General features: G+C 52.9%; 1 protein-coding gene and 1 long non-coding RNA gene across 4 annotated transcripts; one reads left to right on the top strand and one right to left on the bottom strand.

Annotated features, from left to right (window-relative positions):
- Positions 1-9: 9 nt before the first annotated feature.
- ITFG2 (integrin alpha FG-GAP repeat containing 2) lies at positions 10-9323 on the bottom strand. 3 transcript variants are annotated; one of them, XM_069581537.1, is made up of 12 exons: positions 9053-9323; positions 4924-5019; positions 4340-4381; positions 4075-4246; positions 3196-3335; positions 2674-2822; positions 2194-2291; positions 1953-2006; positions 1759-1850; positions 1439-1556; positions 923-1096; positions 10-799 (listed from the first exon to the last, which is right to left on the bottom strand). In XM_069581537.1, the coding sequence occupies exons 1-12, from the start codon at positions 9146-9148 to the stop codon at positions 696-698; spliced, it is 1335 nt and encodes a 444-aa protein (XP_069437638.1). In that variant the 5' UTR covers positions 9149-9323; the 3' UTR covers positions 10-695. The 3 variants fall into 3 exon arrangements, with proteins under 3 accessions (XP_069437638.1, XP_069437639.1, XP_069437640.1); XM_069581538.1 differs by lacking the exon at positions 4340-4381 and having other exon boundaries at positions 9053-9320; XM_069581539.1 differs by lacking the exons at positions 4340-4381; positions 4924-5019 and having other exon boundaries at positions 9053-9305.
- Positions 9039-11790, top strand: LOC138436054 (uncharacterized). The gene is made up of 2 exons (XR_011255324.1): positions 9039-9700; positions 11162-11790. It is a non-coding gene; the product is annotated as an uncharacterized lncRNA (long non-coding RNA).
- Positions 11791-15493: the final 3703 nt, after the last annotated feature.

The raw sequence follows: 15493 nt of genomic DNA on the forward strand, positions 1-15493 counted from the left end.
AGTACAGTATTTAGTAAATCACGAGACACCCACTTTATTCTAACACTTTTGTAATGACACTATTACAAAAGAGGCTTGCTTTAGGTGACTGTGTCTGACTGCAGGCTGATATAAGTGCTTGGAGCACAGTTAACACAGAGAAAGCTAAGCCGTGATGTTCAGCAGGTGGGGTATGGGAAATGCATTTTCCCCTTAACGATACTTTCAACCTATGACGGGTTAATGAGGGCGTAACCCCACCATGGTGGAAGATCTGCGGTTCGCCATCCCTGTAACAGGAATGTTACAGGAATGTAAAGTCAGTCGCCCGGGGCTGCAGGAGACAGAACTTGTGGGGCCTGGGCCCTCACTGCCCTCACTCTTCTGGCCCCAAAGCCTGGTTTCCTTTCAAGTTGGGGTCCCACAAGTAGGGGCCCCTGTGTAGACACTCCTCACAAACAACAGGAGTGGGGGGCTCTGGGAAGGGGCAGTGCCTGCTGACGGGACGGGTGAGGTACACAAGGAAATGGGCAGAGGGGCAGCTTGTCTCTTCCTTCACCAAGACGGCCAGGAGGTCTACAGTCCCCAGCACCCAAGGGTGCCGCCATCCTTCCCCTGTAATGTGCACTCCCTGTCTTCCAGATGCCAGATAGCTGGGGGTGGGGGGCGGCGGGGAGGTTCAGAAGGCTCCTTGTTCTGCCAGGAAGCCGGTCCAGCTAGGTGGGGTCCTGGGGGCCTGCAGGGGCGCACTGTGGAGGCTGGTCTGGATGGTAGAGGGTTTGGTGAAGCAGGGCGCGAGTGGCGGACAGCTCATCAGGATCTGAGGGTGAGACGGAGGCTGGTGGGTCTGCTGGGACCTGTGCCACAGGGAGCCAGCAGCCACGGGCCCCAGGGCTCACCCACATCCAGCTCTCCCAGCAGCCCCGCCAATCCCGGGGCTCACCCACGCCCAGCTCTCCCAGCAGCTCCCGGAACTCCGGCTGGGCCTCCAGCACTTTGAGCAGGTTGGTGGACTCCATCCGCTCCAACTGCACCTCCCAGTACACATAGATCTTCTGGTTGAACGTGACGTACACGAGGCAGGGGCTGTTGTGGCTGTCTTTGCAGGCATACAGGCCTGGGGGGTCGGGGATGGGGAGACAAGGTTGGGAGGCTCAGGCCCCATGGGTGTTTGTGTCAGCAGTTTGCAGCCACCCACAGACGCTGAGCAGAGCACTGAAGGCCCCTTTCTGTTTCTACTCTGTTGGGAACTCAGTAAAGCAAGGAAAACAGTAAGACATCTGGTCCGTTCCAGACATGGAGTGACACCCTGGCAGGACGGCGTCCCAGGGGGTGTTTGCCAAGTTCCTGTCTCAGTGGCAGCCTCGGGGAACACGGGCAGCTTCTCTTGGGTGATGGCCCCTCTCCCCAGGTCACTGGAGCGAGGGGCAGGTGTGCTGGGCACAGGGCAGGGTCCCACCTGCACAGAAGGCGCGGATGTTCTCGTCCACCTGGAAGCGGACGACGGTGCGGTTGTGGTCGATGATGTACGTCTGGCCGTCCCAGGCACAGGCGACCACCTCCTCATGCCCGTTGCCCTGGAAAAGGCCAGACAACGGATGTAGGGGGCGCTGGGAGCCTCTGAGAGAGGCCTCCTGTGGGGGTGCTGCTCACTTCAGGGGGGTTGGGCCTCTCCAGGGAGCCCTAAGAGGAGGGCAGACTTGGCTGTGGAGGGAGAGCGGCCCCACTGAAGGTGCCCGAGGAGGAGGGGGCTGCCCCCCTCCCCCAGGTTCCGCTTACCGTGACGTCCAGTTTCTCAAGGGCAAAGAGCTGGTGGTCCACCTGCACCGACCACAGCAGCCTGTCCGCCTCCTCCATGAGCTTCAGGGTCCCTGGAGGGAGAGGCAGGCCAGCTGGGGACCCCATCTCTGCGCAGATACCCAGGCACATGACTGCCCACCCCGCACGGCCCGCGGCTGACCCGAGGGACTCACCATCCAGGGTGCAGAGAGCAAAGAGGCCAGAGGCACTGCTGTTGGGGCTGTGGCCTAGGTGGGGAGGGGTTTGGGGTGGGGGGTGGGGGGAAGGACCAGAAGAAGGAAAGGTGAGATCAGAGCCGGCACTGAGGGTGGAGTAGGACGGCTAGAGACAGAGGGAGGCCCCGCACCTCCCCTCCTCCCGTCCTCCCCACTCACCCCTGCACCTGCTGCCCCACCCTGCCCCCGCCACCCCCACCTCGCTTGATGTTGCCGATGAGGTGAGTGGAGACATTTTTGTTGTGGATGCGGCCGGAGGTCTGGTGCAACACGACATCCCGGGCGGCCGGGGTCTCCCTGTGGGGAAGTGGGTGGGGGTGGCGCTAAGTGGGAGCCCAAGAGAACCTGGTTCTCCCAACCCCTTGGGCTCATCTCTGTACGAGCTTCCAGGGTGTGAACCAGCTTGGAGATTTGACAGCCCAGCCCGCCTGGCCCAGGGAGAATGTCGAGAGAGCGGGAGAGAGCGCGGAGCTGCCAAGCTGGAACCCCGGAACCTCCTCAGTTGCCATTAATTCATGGCAGGGACTCCCTGGCCCCAGAACAATCTTCCTTAATGGGGCTCTGGTGCTGGTGCGGAGAATCGGCCGACACAGCTTGCCAACTGCAGACCCGCCCACGGCCCTGGGCGCCCACCTCAGTGCCAGGCACCCCACTGTCCACAGACCCACACACCCCTTACCGAGTGCCCTCCATGGGTCCCTCAGAGGTGGGGGGCGCCCCAGGCTCCTTGTTCCAGGTACACAGCAGAATCGCATAAGCACAGCCTGGCTGAGACACCATCAGTTCAGGAACACCCAGGGGCCCTGGAGTCACTGAGAGACTGTCCACCTGCAGCAGAGGATGGGGGCTTACAGGGGGCTGGGGAGGGAAGGGAAGGGGGAGCCTGCAGAGGCTGGGACAGTAGGGTGGGAGCCCTGGGACATGTCCTTAGCCTTCAAGGACAGCAGCAGGGGAAGGGCAGAGTCCACAGGGACCACCCGCCACAACACACCACACTGTCACACCCTTAACTCAGCACAGTGGCCTTTCCTATCTGCCTGTTACCCACAGTCTCCGCTAAGACTCTCACTGGAAGCGAACTCCTCTGGGTCTCGGTCCCAGGTTGATTTTCCCTTCCTCCTGCCTGCGCCTTGTCCCCAAGTCCCCTGAAGGAGGGAGCCCCTCCCCACTCTTGGGCTGCAGTCCAGCCTCAGCTGCTCACCTGACCCTCCAGCATCCACTTCTTGAGCGACACCAGCTGCCCCATCGGGTGCTCGGCGCCGTCGCCCAGGTCTTCCCAGCGGAAAGCCCGGACCACGCGGTCTGTGTAGCCTACCACCAGCTCGCAACGGCCATCACCATCTGCACATACAGAAAATAAGGCGGGTTTGGAGCCATGTCTGCCTTAGTCAGCTGAGTCCTGCCAGCACACTCTCCCCACCTTTCCAGCACCAGCACTTTTTAATCAGGTTCAACCTCGGGCCCACCTGCTGAGCCGCCACCCAACCCCTGGAGCCTGGGACCCACTCCTCTGCCCTCCCTCGCATCCAGAACCAGGCAGCTGCCTCATGGGGCCTGTCATCTCTTCCCTGGATACACGACTCCAGTGCCTTGATGCACCCATATCCCTACCAACGCCCTCCAGACAGCCCAAGTACCCGCCCTGCATCCCTGACCTTGACCTTGAGGGCTTACTCCCCTCAACCCTGACCTGTTGCTCAGATGACCCCTCCCAGCAGGGACTTCCCTGACAACTCCTCTCAGAACAGCCACCTCTCCCTCAACACCCTCCAGCCCCTTTCTTGATGTATTTCCTCTATAACTTCGAGTGTTATATTATACTATTTTTCTTACCCCATTTCTATTGCTTATTTTTTACCCCTACCTTGTAAACATCCAAGAGGGCCATGATCTTTGTTTTATTCACTACTGCAACCACAGTGCCCAGGACAATGTCTGGCTTATGACAGGAATGCAGTAACTCGGTGTTAAACGCATAACAACCGCCCAGATGAATACTGATGACCCCCTGGTCCCTTGACCTCTGCTCTGCTGCCCCAACTCCTACTCCCCAGCTGCCTGCAAACACAGCCATGCCCACCGATGTCGCTGATCAGCATGACCTTGGTGTTGGCAGGGATGTGCTGCTTGAAGACTGGGCGCTGCTCCTCTCCACCATGGGTCTCGTGGTGCCCGGAACCATCCAGGGACTTGGCAGGCGTCAGGTCACACAAGTGAAACCAGCCCTCGGCACTCACAGCCACCACCAGGTTCTGGGTGAGACGAGGCAGAGGAGGGGGCTGGTGGTCAGAGCATGGGAATCGGGGGTGGGCTGAGAGAAGCCCGCGGGCCCCTGGGCTTCTTACCTTTCCTTTATTACATACGTCTCCAACCCCAACGCAAGTGAGCTGCAAGAGAATAGAGAGGGGCTCGGGGGACACGCCTAGGGACCCCAGTGCTCCCTGACCTCCCTGCGACCCTGTCATTCGCTGAAAGTGTGTGCACACGGCCCGCGTCAAGGGGCTGTGCTAATCCTGTTACCATGCTCGGGTCCTGCGAGCCAGAGAGCAGTATGTGGACCTAAAGCAGCGAAGACAACTTGGGCTCAAACAAAACAAAAACTGCATGTATCAAGGGAGCCAGACTACCCGTTTCTAGACATAATCAAATGACCGCCCCTGTTTTCTACTGTACTTCATACCAACAGGCAACCTATGCAGATCCATGAGTACTAAGAGAGTCATTCCATCACATAAGATGAAAACAAGCCCAGCTGTGCACGTGTGCGCCCATGTGTGACAGCTGGGAGAGCTACGCCTGGGGGCTTCCCTCGCTGACTCAAGTGAGCCCTGAACCAGGAGCTGGTGGCCGAGCACACGCTGGGGAGCTGGGTGGGGGCCCCCAGCTTCGACAGTGCCTGGACAGGAGGGACCCAGGGTTGAATACTGACCATTCCCTGGCAGGAGCAGGTGAGCCACGGCCGGCTATCATCATTCTTATACACTGACAGCTTTCCGCTGGTGTCCCCCACCACCAGTTCATTTAACTTCAAATGGAGAGAGAAGAGAGGGTTAGGCTGGGGTCCTGCTGAGCCATGCAAGGCCTTCTAGGCTCGACCCACCCTGCAGAAACCACAAGACCTCAATCTGTATCTTCATCGACTTTATCACAGATATTTTGAGACCAACACAACCATGGTTTCCCAGTTTATTTCCAGGCAGGGGTGTGTGGGCTTTGAGAGCAGGGCAGCTCAGAGGAGGGGCAATACAGAACCTGCGAAGTATCTCAGAAGAGCCTGACATCTGAACAGCTTAATGCCCTACCTGCCTGCCTTTGGCTCTTCTAATTCACCCTGATGCCTGGGACAAGTTTTGAAAACAACGCTACATATGCAACTTTGGGGGGATTTAGGGCTTCCCTGGTGGCTCAGATGGTAAAGAATCTGCCTGCCCTGCAGGAGATTTGGGTTCAGGAAGATCCCCTGAAGAAGAGAACGGCAACCCACTCCAATATTCTTGCCTGGAGAATCCCATGGACAGAGGAGCCTGGTAGGCTAGAGTCCATGGGGTCACAAAGAGTCAGACATGACTGAGTGACTAACACACTTGGGGAATTTACCTTCAGAGTTCATATTTAATCAGAGGCCAAATAAAAACAGTGGTGGCTCTGGGGCACTCCCTCCTCTAGGAACAAGACCTTTTGATATTGGTACCTCTGAGGGAACACAAGGCGGGTGGAGGTGCCTGAGGGGCAGCATCTGAGTACTGGGCCTCTAGTGCCTTCAAGTGGTGGCTAAGCTCCCAGGAGGGTCTGGAGCCTCTTCACCATTTACACTTGGGCCTTCCTTTCCCAGAGGTTCCCCAAAGGCTGGCTGCCCTTTCAAGGGGATACCATGAAAACCAACTGGCTCCACAAACCTATTTCCAGATGTCGTTTCAAGATTCTCCCTTAGAGGGACATCTAACACCCCTTCCTGTCCTCATATGAATACTATTTTCTCAAGAGATTTTTTATTTTCGCCATGTGGTGAAACATGAGCAATCTTTTAGTTTCTGGACTAGAAAATCAAACCTGTGCCCCTTGCAGTGGAAACGCCAAGTTTTAACCACTGGACTGCCAGGTAATTCCGTTAATAGACAAATTAGAATTTTTTTTAAGAAACAAAGAAAAATCAGAATCAAAGAGAATGCCCAGCCAGCCCTTTAGTTCTTTCTCAGGGAAAAATCTTTGGTGGGGATCCAAAGACAGATGCCACAGACTTGCAGTTAACAACTGCTGAGAAGGACCTCAATCAGCAAGGGCACAGAGGCAGGGATGAGACTCACAGAGCAGTGTGGTTAAGTGCAGTGAGCAAGCAGGTGCCACTCAGCGGGCAGAACCCAGGCCACAGCAGGCGTCCTGGAAGGGGACCCCTCCAGGGTAGCGCACCTGCTCCCCAGCATGAGCGCTCCTCTGCAGTCCATCCTGGCCCCGGCCTCTGGAGGTCACTCGGTGGCACTACAGAACCAAGCTGCAGAGCACAGCCTCACTCAGAAATGCTAACAGGAAGGAAGGGAGTTCTCTCTGAGTGGGTGTGTATTCTATCCCTGGCTTCTCCCTCTTAGCAGGAAATAAATCACTTGCAAAAAACTTTAGGTGAATGGTTTATCAGGATGAAATAAAAGTCTTTTTTCTGGCCTGGAATCTCCAAAGATTGGCCTGGAGCACCAGTTACAAAATGTCTATGCACACTCATGCAGGCTGAATGGATCACATCCCATCACTAGCCAACTACCTCACCTACTTGCCCTTCTTTTAATTACATTTGTTGATAACAGGCAAAGCCCCTCAAATTGCCTGGAGATACATGATAACATCTGCCTTTCTTAACAACTCTCCTCATTTAGTCAACAAACATTTATTGAGTGTTAATTATGCACCAGGCACTATAGGTGTAGGAAGGGAATACAGCAGTGGAAAAAAAGATTAAAAATTCCTGTCATTATGGAGCTTACAACTTTTTTTTTAAGGGTAGTATAATATACCTAATATTGCAGAACTGAGTGTGCAATGCAGTTAGAAAAGTACAATTTAATTAAAAAAAAAGTGACACTGAAGCTATGAGAAAAGGCATATAATCTTCCCTTTTAAACAAAGAAGACGATCGGATAAAATGGAAAATGACTATCTCTAGAGTCACTTCGGTAATTTACTACCCTAAAATGCCTCCCTTGATTTTCTCATAAAATTATACTGCTTAGTATATGAAGAAACGCAAAAGCCCAGAAAACATAATACAAATTTACGAGAATAACTTTTTCCTCCCTAGAGGAGGTAGAGCAAAGAGGCCTCAAAATACCTTTCCCATCACAGGGCAAAGGAGGCTGGGGCGGGGTGGGATGGCGTGGGGGTGAGTGGTGGGATGTTTTAGCTCTATGGCAGAAAGTGAAGAGAAACTAAAAAAGCCTCTTGATGAAAGCGAAAGAGGAGAGTGAAAAAGTTGACTTAAAGCTCAATATTCAGAAAACGAAGATCATGGCATCTGGTCCCATCACTTCATGGGAAATAGATGGGGAAACAGTGGAAACAGTGTCAGACTTTATTTTGGGGGCTCCAAAATCACTGCAGATGGTGACTGTAGCCATGAAATTAAAAGACGCTTACTCCTTGGAAGGAAAGTTATGACCAACCTAGATAGCATATTCAAAAGCACAGACGTTACTTTGTCAACAAATGTCCATCTAGTCAAGGCTATGCTTTTTCCAGTAGTCAGGTATGGATGTGAGAGTTGGACTGTGAAGAAAGCTGAGCGCCAAAGAATTGATGCTTTTGAACTGTGGTGTTGGAGAAGACTCCTGAGAGTCCCTTGGACTGCAAGGAGATCCAACCAAGTCCATTCTAAAGGAGATCAGCCCTGGGTGTTCTTTGGAAGGAATGATGCTAAAGCTGAAACTCCAGTACTTTGGCCACCTCATGCGAAGAGTTGACTCATTGGAAAAGACCCTGATGCTGGGAGGGATTGGGGGTAGGAGGAGAAGGGGACGACAGAGGATGAGATGGCTGGATCACCGACTCGATGGACGTGAGTTTGAGTGAACTCCGGGAGTTGGTGATGGACAGGGAGGCCTGGCGTGCTGCGATTTTCATGGGGTCGCAAAGAGTCGGACACGACTTGAGCGACTGAACTGAACTGAACTGACTGTATTCCCAGGGAAAAGAGCATAGAACAGGGAGGTGAGGATGGACGCAGGTAGCCAGAGGAGAGCAACAATGTGCTTTGCATTTAGACTGTGAAATAGAGATTGTGGGAAAAAAGCGTCCCGCACCCTCAACAGCCACGGCCCCCTTCGATGCCCCCACCCTAGAACGCTTGACACATTTTAATCAATGGGCTCGTGACATTTCTCTATTATTGTGACTATCGCGCAGTGGGAGTGTTCTGTCCACTTTTGAATTCCCCAGAATTTCGGAATCCTCGGACCACAATCCAACACTAACGACAACACTGAGGCATCCCTGAGCCTTCACTGAGCACCAGACTCGGTTCGGGCCTGTTCTATTGATATTAACACACTTTAACGACGGGAAAAGGAAGGGGAGAAAAGGGAGATGGACACTGAGCTTGTAACTCAAGCCAAGGATGGCCGGCCAGGCGCCTAAAGCCGTCCGGTGGGCCGGGCCAGGCCGGGTCGGGCGGCAGGTGCTCCTGAGGAGCCGCACGCGCGCTCCGTGTTTATTTTCCGAGGCTCTGAAAGGGAAGCGGGCTACGGAAGGGCGGGGAAGCCGGCCACGCAGTTTATTGGTTCCTCCTGAACACAAGTCATTGAACCACGCAGCAGACCCGTTACGTGAGCCCCTAAAAAGACACCGGACCAGGGCTCCGGACCAACGCAGCCAGGACGCAGCGCACCATAGCTGCCCACACGGCCCCTCCCAGTCCATTTCTCCTAGCGCCCGTGCGCCCGCACGCGGGCCGCACCGCCGGGCCTGCAGGGCACGCCGTCCACTCCCACGCAGCACGCAGGCGCCGGCCATCTCCCCCGCCCCTGGCCCCGCCCCGCGTGCGCAGACGACTGCGTCTCCAGTGCGCATGCACTGACCGTGTCGTTGTCAACGTCTCCGAGGCAGATGGCGTGTGGGAAGAGGCTCCCGCTGAACTCTAGGGCTACGCGCTGTACGTAGCTAACCGACCTCATCGCACTTCCGAGGGCTCAGGGACGGTGGAGCCCCGCTAAGTGTTCCCCGAGCCCCTCTCGACAGCCGCCCGAGTGGAAAAGCCACCCAAAGCGGAAAGCTTCGTCAACGCCTGAACCTCCAATCGCGGCCTACCTCGCTAAACCTCGGCGAGGGGGCAGGCCTTCCGGGCGCGCCGGGCGTGGGGGCGGGGCTCCCGAGCTTGAGTTGAGTGACAGGGCTTCGGGCCACTCCTCTTCTCCGCAGGTTGTGGCCTGTACCAGTTGGCCGAAGCTGGCGGGGCTGAGTCGTTTCCTTGACAACAGGGCTCTCGAGGGCCTGACCTAATAACCTTGACCTCGTGCTTTGTTGCCCTGGCAGTGAAGATTCCTAGCCCCTAGACCATCCCTGAGAATCATAACTGTAATAACCAACGACTCTGTGGTTTCCAACAATGTTTTTTTTAAAAAAACAGAACTGTAACATCCCTTTAGTAGTCTTGAAATGAGGGTAGTGAACCGGACCAGCTTTTTAAAATATGAAATAGAAAAAGCCAAGTAATCTCAAGTAGTAAGGTAAGTATTATTTCTGTGAAACCTTTGTTTCAATTGTGTATATTGATGCATGTATATAGGGCTTCCCAGGTGGCGCAGTGGTAAAGAATCTGCCTGCCAATGCGTGAGTTGCAGGAGACACCTGTTGGATCCATGTGTTGTGAAGATCCCCTGGAGGAGGCAGTGGCAACCCGCTGTGGTATTCTTGCCTGGGAAATTAAGTGGACAGAGGAGCCTGGCTGGGTACACTCCATGGGGTCGAAAAGAGTCAGATGCGACTGACCACACACATGTGAATACAGGCTTATTATGTAAATAAATTTTTTTTCCACGGTGGGTGTGCTCTGTAGGTAAAAGTTTGAAAATCACTTGTAAGGCACATTGCACGTATATTATCTCATGTAAGTAGTGCATGTGAGCTTGTCTGCCTATTGCAGATCTTTTATTGAAAAAAACAGGTTCAGCAAGATAAAATAGCAAGGCAGAAAGTGATGGACGTGAGTCAAAGCAGAATTGTTTGAGCAAAAACCCACATCCTGTCATTGACTGCCAGAGTTCCCAGAAAAGTCCTCAGGCTAGAAATCAGGGTCGCTGGGATTCTGGGTCTGGTCTGGCCCTCCAGCACAAAGCTCTTGCCCTCCTCAGGGGCCTCCATCTGTAGTGTAAATGGGTCGTCCCCATCATGTCTAGACTTGGAGTGAAACCTTCCATGTTGAAGGAAGGCTTCCAGTGCAGCCTTTCTTTGGGCCTCATCAGAGCATCAAAAGTATTATTTGTGAGATTCTGCAGGTGCTCAGTGGGTTTTCAGATTTAGGCCTGCAGGCCCAGACTAATATACACATGAGTTTTTCAGGAGTTAACATTGTAAAAATAAGGACATCTACCTTACCCTGGTGGCTCAGTGATATAGAATCCGCCTGCCAATGCAGCTGATGCAGGTTCGATCCCTGGGTTGGGAAGATCCCCTGGAGGAGGAAATGGCAACCCACTCCAGTATTCTTGCCTGGGACGTTCCATGGACAGAGGAGCATGGCAGGCTACAGTCCATAGGAGTGACAGAGTCAGACACAACTTAGGGACTTATATGAAGAAGTGGAATCATCTGACACAGCAGAAGAAAGCCCCGGGAGCTGGGGAGGCTTGGCACCTTTTGTCCTAGAGGTGCTGTGGCTCTCATGGCTCATTAGATGAGGACAGGGAGCAGCTGGTCAGAACAGCAAGAGGAGGCAGTCTGGACAAATGCTGGGCACAGTGCCCTCAGGTTTCTGTTTCACGCAAAGTCCATGCAAAAGGCCCTGGGTCACACGCATATCAGTTCAGTTCAGCACTCAGTTGTATCGACTCTATGCGACCCCATGGACTGTAGCACGCCAGGCCTCGCTGTCCATCACCAACTCTGGAGTTTATTCAAACTCATGTCCATTGAGTCGGTGATGCCATCCAACCATCTCATCCTCCGTCGTCCCCTTCTCCCACCCCCAGTCTTTCCCAGGAGCAGGGTCTTTTCCAGTGGGTCAGTTCTTCGCATCAGGTGGCCAGAGTACCAGAGTTTCAGCTTCAGCATCAGTCCTTCCAGTGAATATTCAGGACTGATTTCCCCTAGGATGGACTGGTTGGATCGCCTTGAAGTCCCAGAGTCCCTTGGACTCTCGAGTTTTCTCCAATACCACGAAAGCATCAATTCTTCAGCACTCAGCTTTCTTTATAGTCGAAACCCCACATCCATACATGACTACTGGAAGAAACATAGTTCTGACCAGACGGACCTTTATTGGCAAAGTAATGTCTCTGCTTTTTAACATGCTGTCTGGGCTGGTGACAGCTTTCCTTCCAAGGAGCATCACATGTACCTGGTGCTGTAAGCCCACCTCCTTTATGGCGGGCGCGTGTGCTGCCTCACCTGGCTCTGCCACATCTCCGTCCTCGCATCCTGGCTCCAGTCCCAAGCGTCCACCAGGTTTAAGGGGCAGAAAAACAACCAGTTTCAAAACATTTCTATCTGAATGTAAACTTAGTTTTGAATTGTGTTTTTCACTGTATGTATGACTTCATTGTTTTTTTCCCCAGCTCTTTCAGTGAAATAGTAAAATAATAAATAACCTGGGACAAAATACTTGAGGATCACCTCACCTCAGTCACCCAGTGCCCTGACCTGATCTAGCTCTCTGAAATGGTACCCTGACCCAGCACCCACAGGACCTTGGTTTATCTTCCTCATCACTTGGGCTTATTGTTCTTGACCTGTCTCTGCCAGGGTGCCTGTTTTTGTTTGCTCTGTCATGTCATGAAGGTCATATTACTGTGATTACAACTTGGATTCATTGCCTCTTGGCTTTTGTCAAGAGAGCCAAATAAAGTTAGAAAGGAAGGAAAGATAGGTCTCTGGGAAGTAAGGCATGAATCAGTGCCTGCACCCCCACCCCACCCCTGCCACGCCTCTCCCTTCTGCATCAGTTACTTTGAACTGCACCAAGTGTTACAGTCACAGTGAGTGGAACACAGGCCTCGGCATTGCAGAGCCTTGCGGACAGAGGCCTGGCTCCACAAGGAGAGCCCTGACTCCACAGGAGACTCCTGTTCTTGGCCCTTTCTGGGGAGATGATTGGTGGGTCTCTACTGGCACCATCTAGAGCTCAGCTCCTTTAGGCCAAGCACTCTCAGCGTGGGTTTTGGCTTCCTCCCTAGTGCTGCCTAACCAGGCCTTGTTGTTGGTCAGATGACTTGGATGTGGTGTTCGTGTGGGTGGCATATTCTCTACAAACCAATAACCAAACAATAGCTTCGGTAGAAACCTGCTAATAGCAGGGCAAGGGGAGGTGTGTTAAGCGGGAAGCATTTCCCCTGGAGATTGTTCACTTCTTTCTCCCCAAGTAGACATGGGTTGTCCTGTTCAGAGTGTGGACCTAAGATGCTCAGTAAGAGACAGGACCTTTCAAGAAATCTCTTCCTGTGAGACCCAGAGCCACTCACCCTTCCGAGGGCATGGCCAGAGCTTCCAGTGGGCTGTGTGAGACTCCCACCAGTCTGACTCATGATGCGCCTTAGCACACAGACGGTTCTAGGGCCCCGAAACACAGAAACCTGTCCCTCAGACTTGACCTGACCTAGAGTTTAGGCAGAATAACAGTGCAGGCAGCTGTGCTCTGAGAGAGGTGGTTACTCCGAGTCCCCCCACCACCACAGGTCTGGCCCTATTAGGACCCCCAGCTCAGGAAGGCTTTGCTCTCAGAACCTGTCTGGGCTGCTGTCTGTTCAAGACTGCTGCTGCTGCTAAGTCACTTCAGTTGTGTCCGACTCTGTGCAACCCCATAGATGGCAGCCCACCAGGCTCTGCCGTCCCTGGGATTCTCCAGGCAAGAACACTGGAGTGGGTTGCCATTTCCTTCTCCAATGCATAAAAGTGAAAAGTGAAAGTGAATTTGCTCAGTGGTGTCTGACTCTTCGTGACCCCATGGACTGCAGCCTACCAGGCTCCTCTGTCCATGGGATTTTCCAGGCAAGAGTACTGGAGGGGGGTGCCATTGCCTTTTCCGTTCAAGATTCTTCTGCCTGTTAACTGAAGGACGAAGAGTTCTTGTCACTGAAGACCAAACGTGAGGAAATGGGCAAAGAATGGTGAACATGTTTAGAGCTGGATCGAGGTGGTCGTGCAGTTTTGTAATTGGAGTAAGTGCCACAGAATTGTTCCTTTTGAATGGATAAAACTATGTGAATTTCACCTCAAAAAGAAAAACAAAACAAAACCAAACCCAGAACGACATTCTGTGTGAGGCACTTCTCACCATGGAACCTGAGACTGGAGATCTCAAGAAATGTGTGTGTCTCGGATGGGGGGACAGGTATGACTGGTCCTCACCTCTAGTCAGGGAACTCTTGGAATTCAAAAAGGCCCTGATTTTTCTTGGTCATTCCTCCTTTGAACCACTTTGTAAATCTTTAACATTCTGTTTGCCTCCCAAAGCAGTGTATTTAGTGTTGTTCATTACATGCTAAATAAGGTTTTGTTACCTTTCAGAATTAAGGATTGTTGGTGCATCCACATCAGAGGTTGGCAAGCAGCTGGGGAACTCAGGTGGTAAAGCCAGCGTAACGATTTCCAGAAAGAGAACAGGGCTTTTCTATGTTGGCTTTTCTCAGCACTGCCCTGAGCCCACTGCCATTTCCACCTGAGGGTTACCTGGCTTTGAGGAGGGCTCAGGTGGTCAGGCTTCCCAGGTGGCGCTAGTGGTAAAGAACCTGCCTGCCAATGCAGATGTAAAAAGACATGGGTTCAGTCCCTGGGTCAGGAAGATCCCCTGGAGGAGGACATGACAATCCACTCTAGTATTCTTGCCTGGAGAATCCCGTGGCTCACAGAGTCGGACACGACTGAAGCAACTTTGCAAGCACAGGTGGTCAGGGACAGCGGAGGCTGGTCTTTAAGACAGGAGTAAGGCATCAAAGGTTCCACTGTGTAATTCTTGATTTTCAAGCAATAGTTTCCTGAAAGGGGACTCCTTGTTACTAGTCCTGCCAAAAATGTCTTTCCTTCATCTGTTCTTTTTCCAACTGAAATAGTGGACACAGTTGAGCCTCTCTTGCAGACTGGTGTGAAGGGGAGTCCAGTGTACCACCGCTGGGAGGGCAGGCTGGCCCTGGCCCTTGGGGTGACCTGCAGCCCAGATGGACTGGGAAGGCATGGTTGGGGCTTAAGCCTGTAGAGATTTATCTCCCACGCAGGGTCCCTGGTGCTCAAGGGAACACTAGGGTGCCTTTCATGGGACCACAGGTGGGTGGGGGGCCCACGGCAATGCTGGAAGGAGGCTGCTGGAACCAGGACTGCAGATACTCAGGAGATAAAATTTCTAGAACGTGATGTTCAGACCAGCACTAGAACAAGATAAACCCCATTAAAAATTTTCCAGAGACCACTTTAACTCTGCAGGAACTGCTCAGGCCTGGTTGCTACTGGTTCTGTCTACTCCACATTCTCAGCATGGAAAGATTTAGGCATTGGTGAGGAGGGTGCAGCTGCCTGGCAGGCGCACTCGCAGCTGACCCAGAGCAGAATGGAGTAGGAGGTGCATTTATCTCTAAAGGCTTCTGACTGCTTTAGTAAAACATCCTCAGAAGACAGTTTTAATGTTACATAGACCAGAATTTGTCCACTTCAGTGTTCTACCTGAGTGCAGTTTTTCTTTTCCAGTTGTTTCAAATTCTTAGAATCCTGCAGAAGCACCCAGAGGTGGAAGGACCCTCACACGTTTTTGTTTTTTTTTCTAATCTCCATTTTTGCAGATGAGCAGAGAGGTTCAACTTGCCTAAGGTTTCATGAACCTCAGGCCACTCTGGATTTGGTTAAGAGGTCATCTCACATTCCAGGCAGACCTTCTTTCCATTCAGGTTCTGAACCTTGGTTTCCTCACTTGTAATCCAGGGCAATGCCTCTTTCTGTGGGATGGTTTCAAGGATCCAAGTTAATCCGTGTGAGGCTCTTGGTTTAGGGCTGGGTTTACATCAGAAGTGCTTACTGAGGGTTATCTGTACCATGGGCTGTGAGACCAGGACACAAACCCTAAGCCCAGGGCGTTGCTGTGACCCCAGCGAGAGCAAGCAGAGGTGCTGGGAGAGAACAGGCGAATTTTCGTTCTGGCTCCAGCAGCAGCTGTGCTCTATGGCTTAGTGAACTTTTCCACACAGAAGTGAGTCCTGCATGGTGACAAAGGATGGAGAAAAGTCCTGGAAGTAACTGTACAGGCGCGTGGCGGGCAGGTTACCTGTACCACAGTGCAGGAAGGACTGGCAGCCCACACAAAGGCACACGGGCTCTGGCTC

Source organism: Ovis canadensis, chromosome 3 (assembly GCF_042477335.2).
Source record: "Ovis canadensis isolate MfBH-ARS-UI-01 breed Bighorn chromosome 3, ARS-UI_OviCan_v2, whole genome shotgun sequence".
Taxonomy (NCBI): Eukaryota; Metazoa; Chordata; class Mammalia; order Artiodactyla; family Bovidae; genus Ovis; species Ovis canadensis.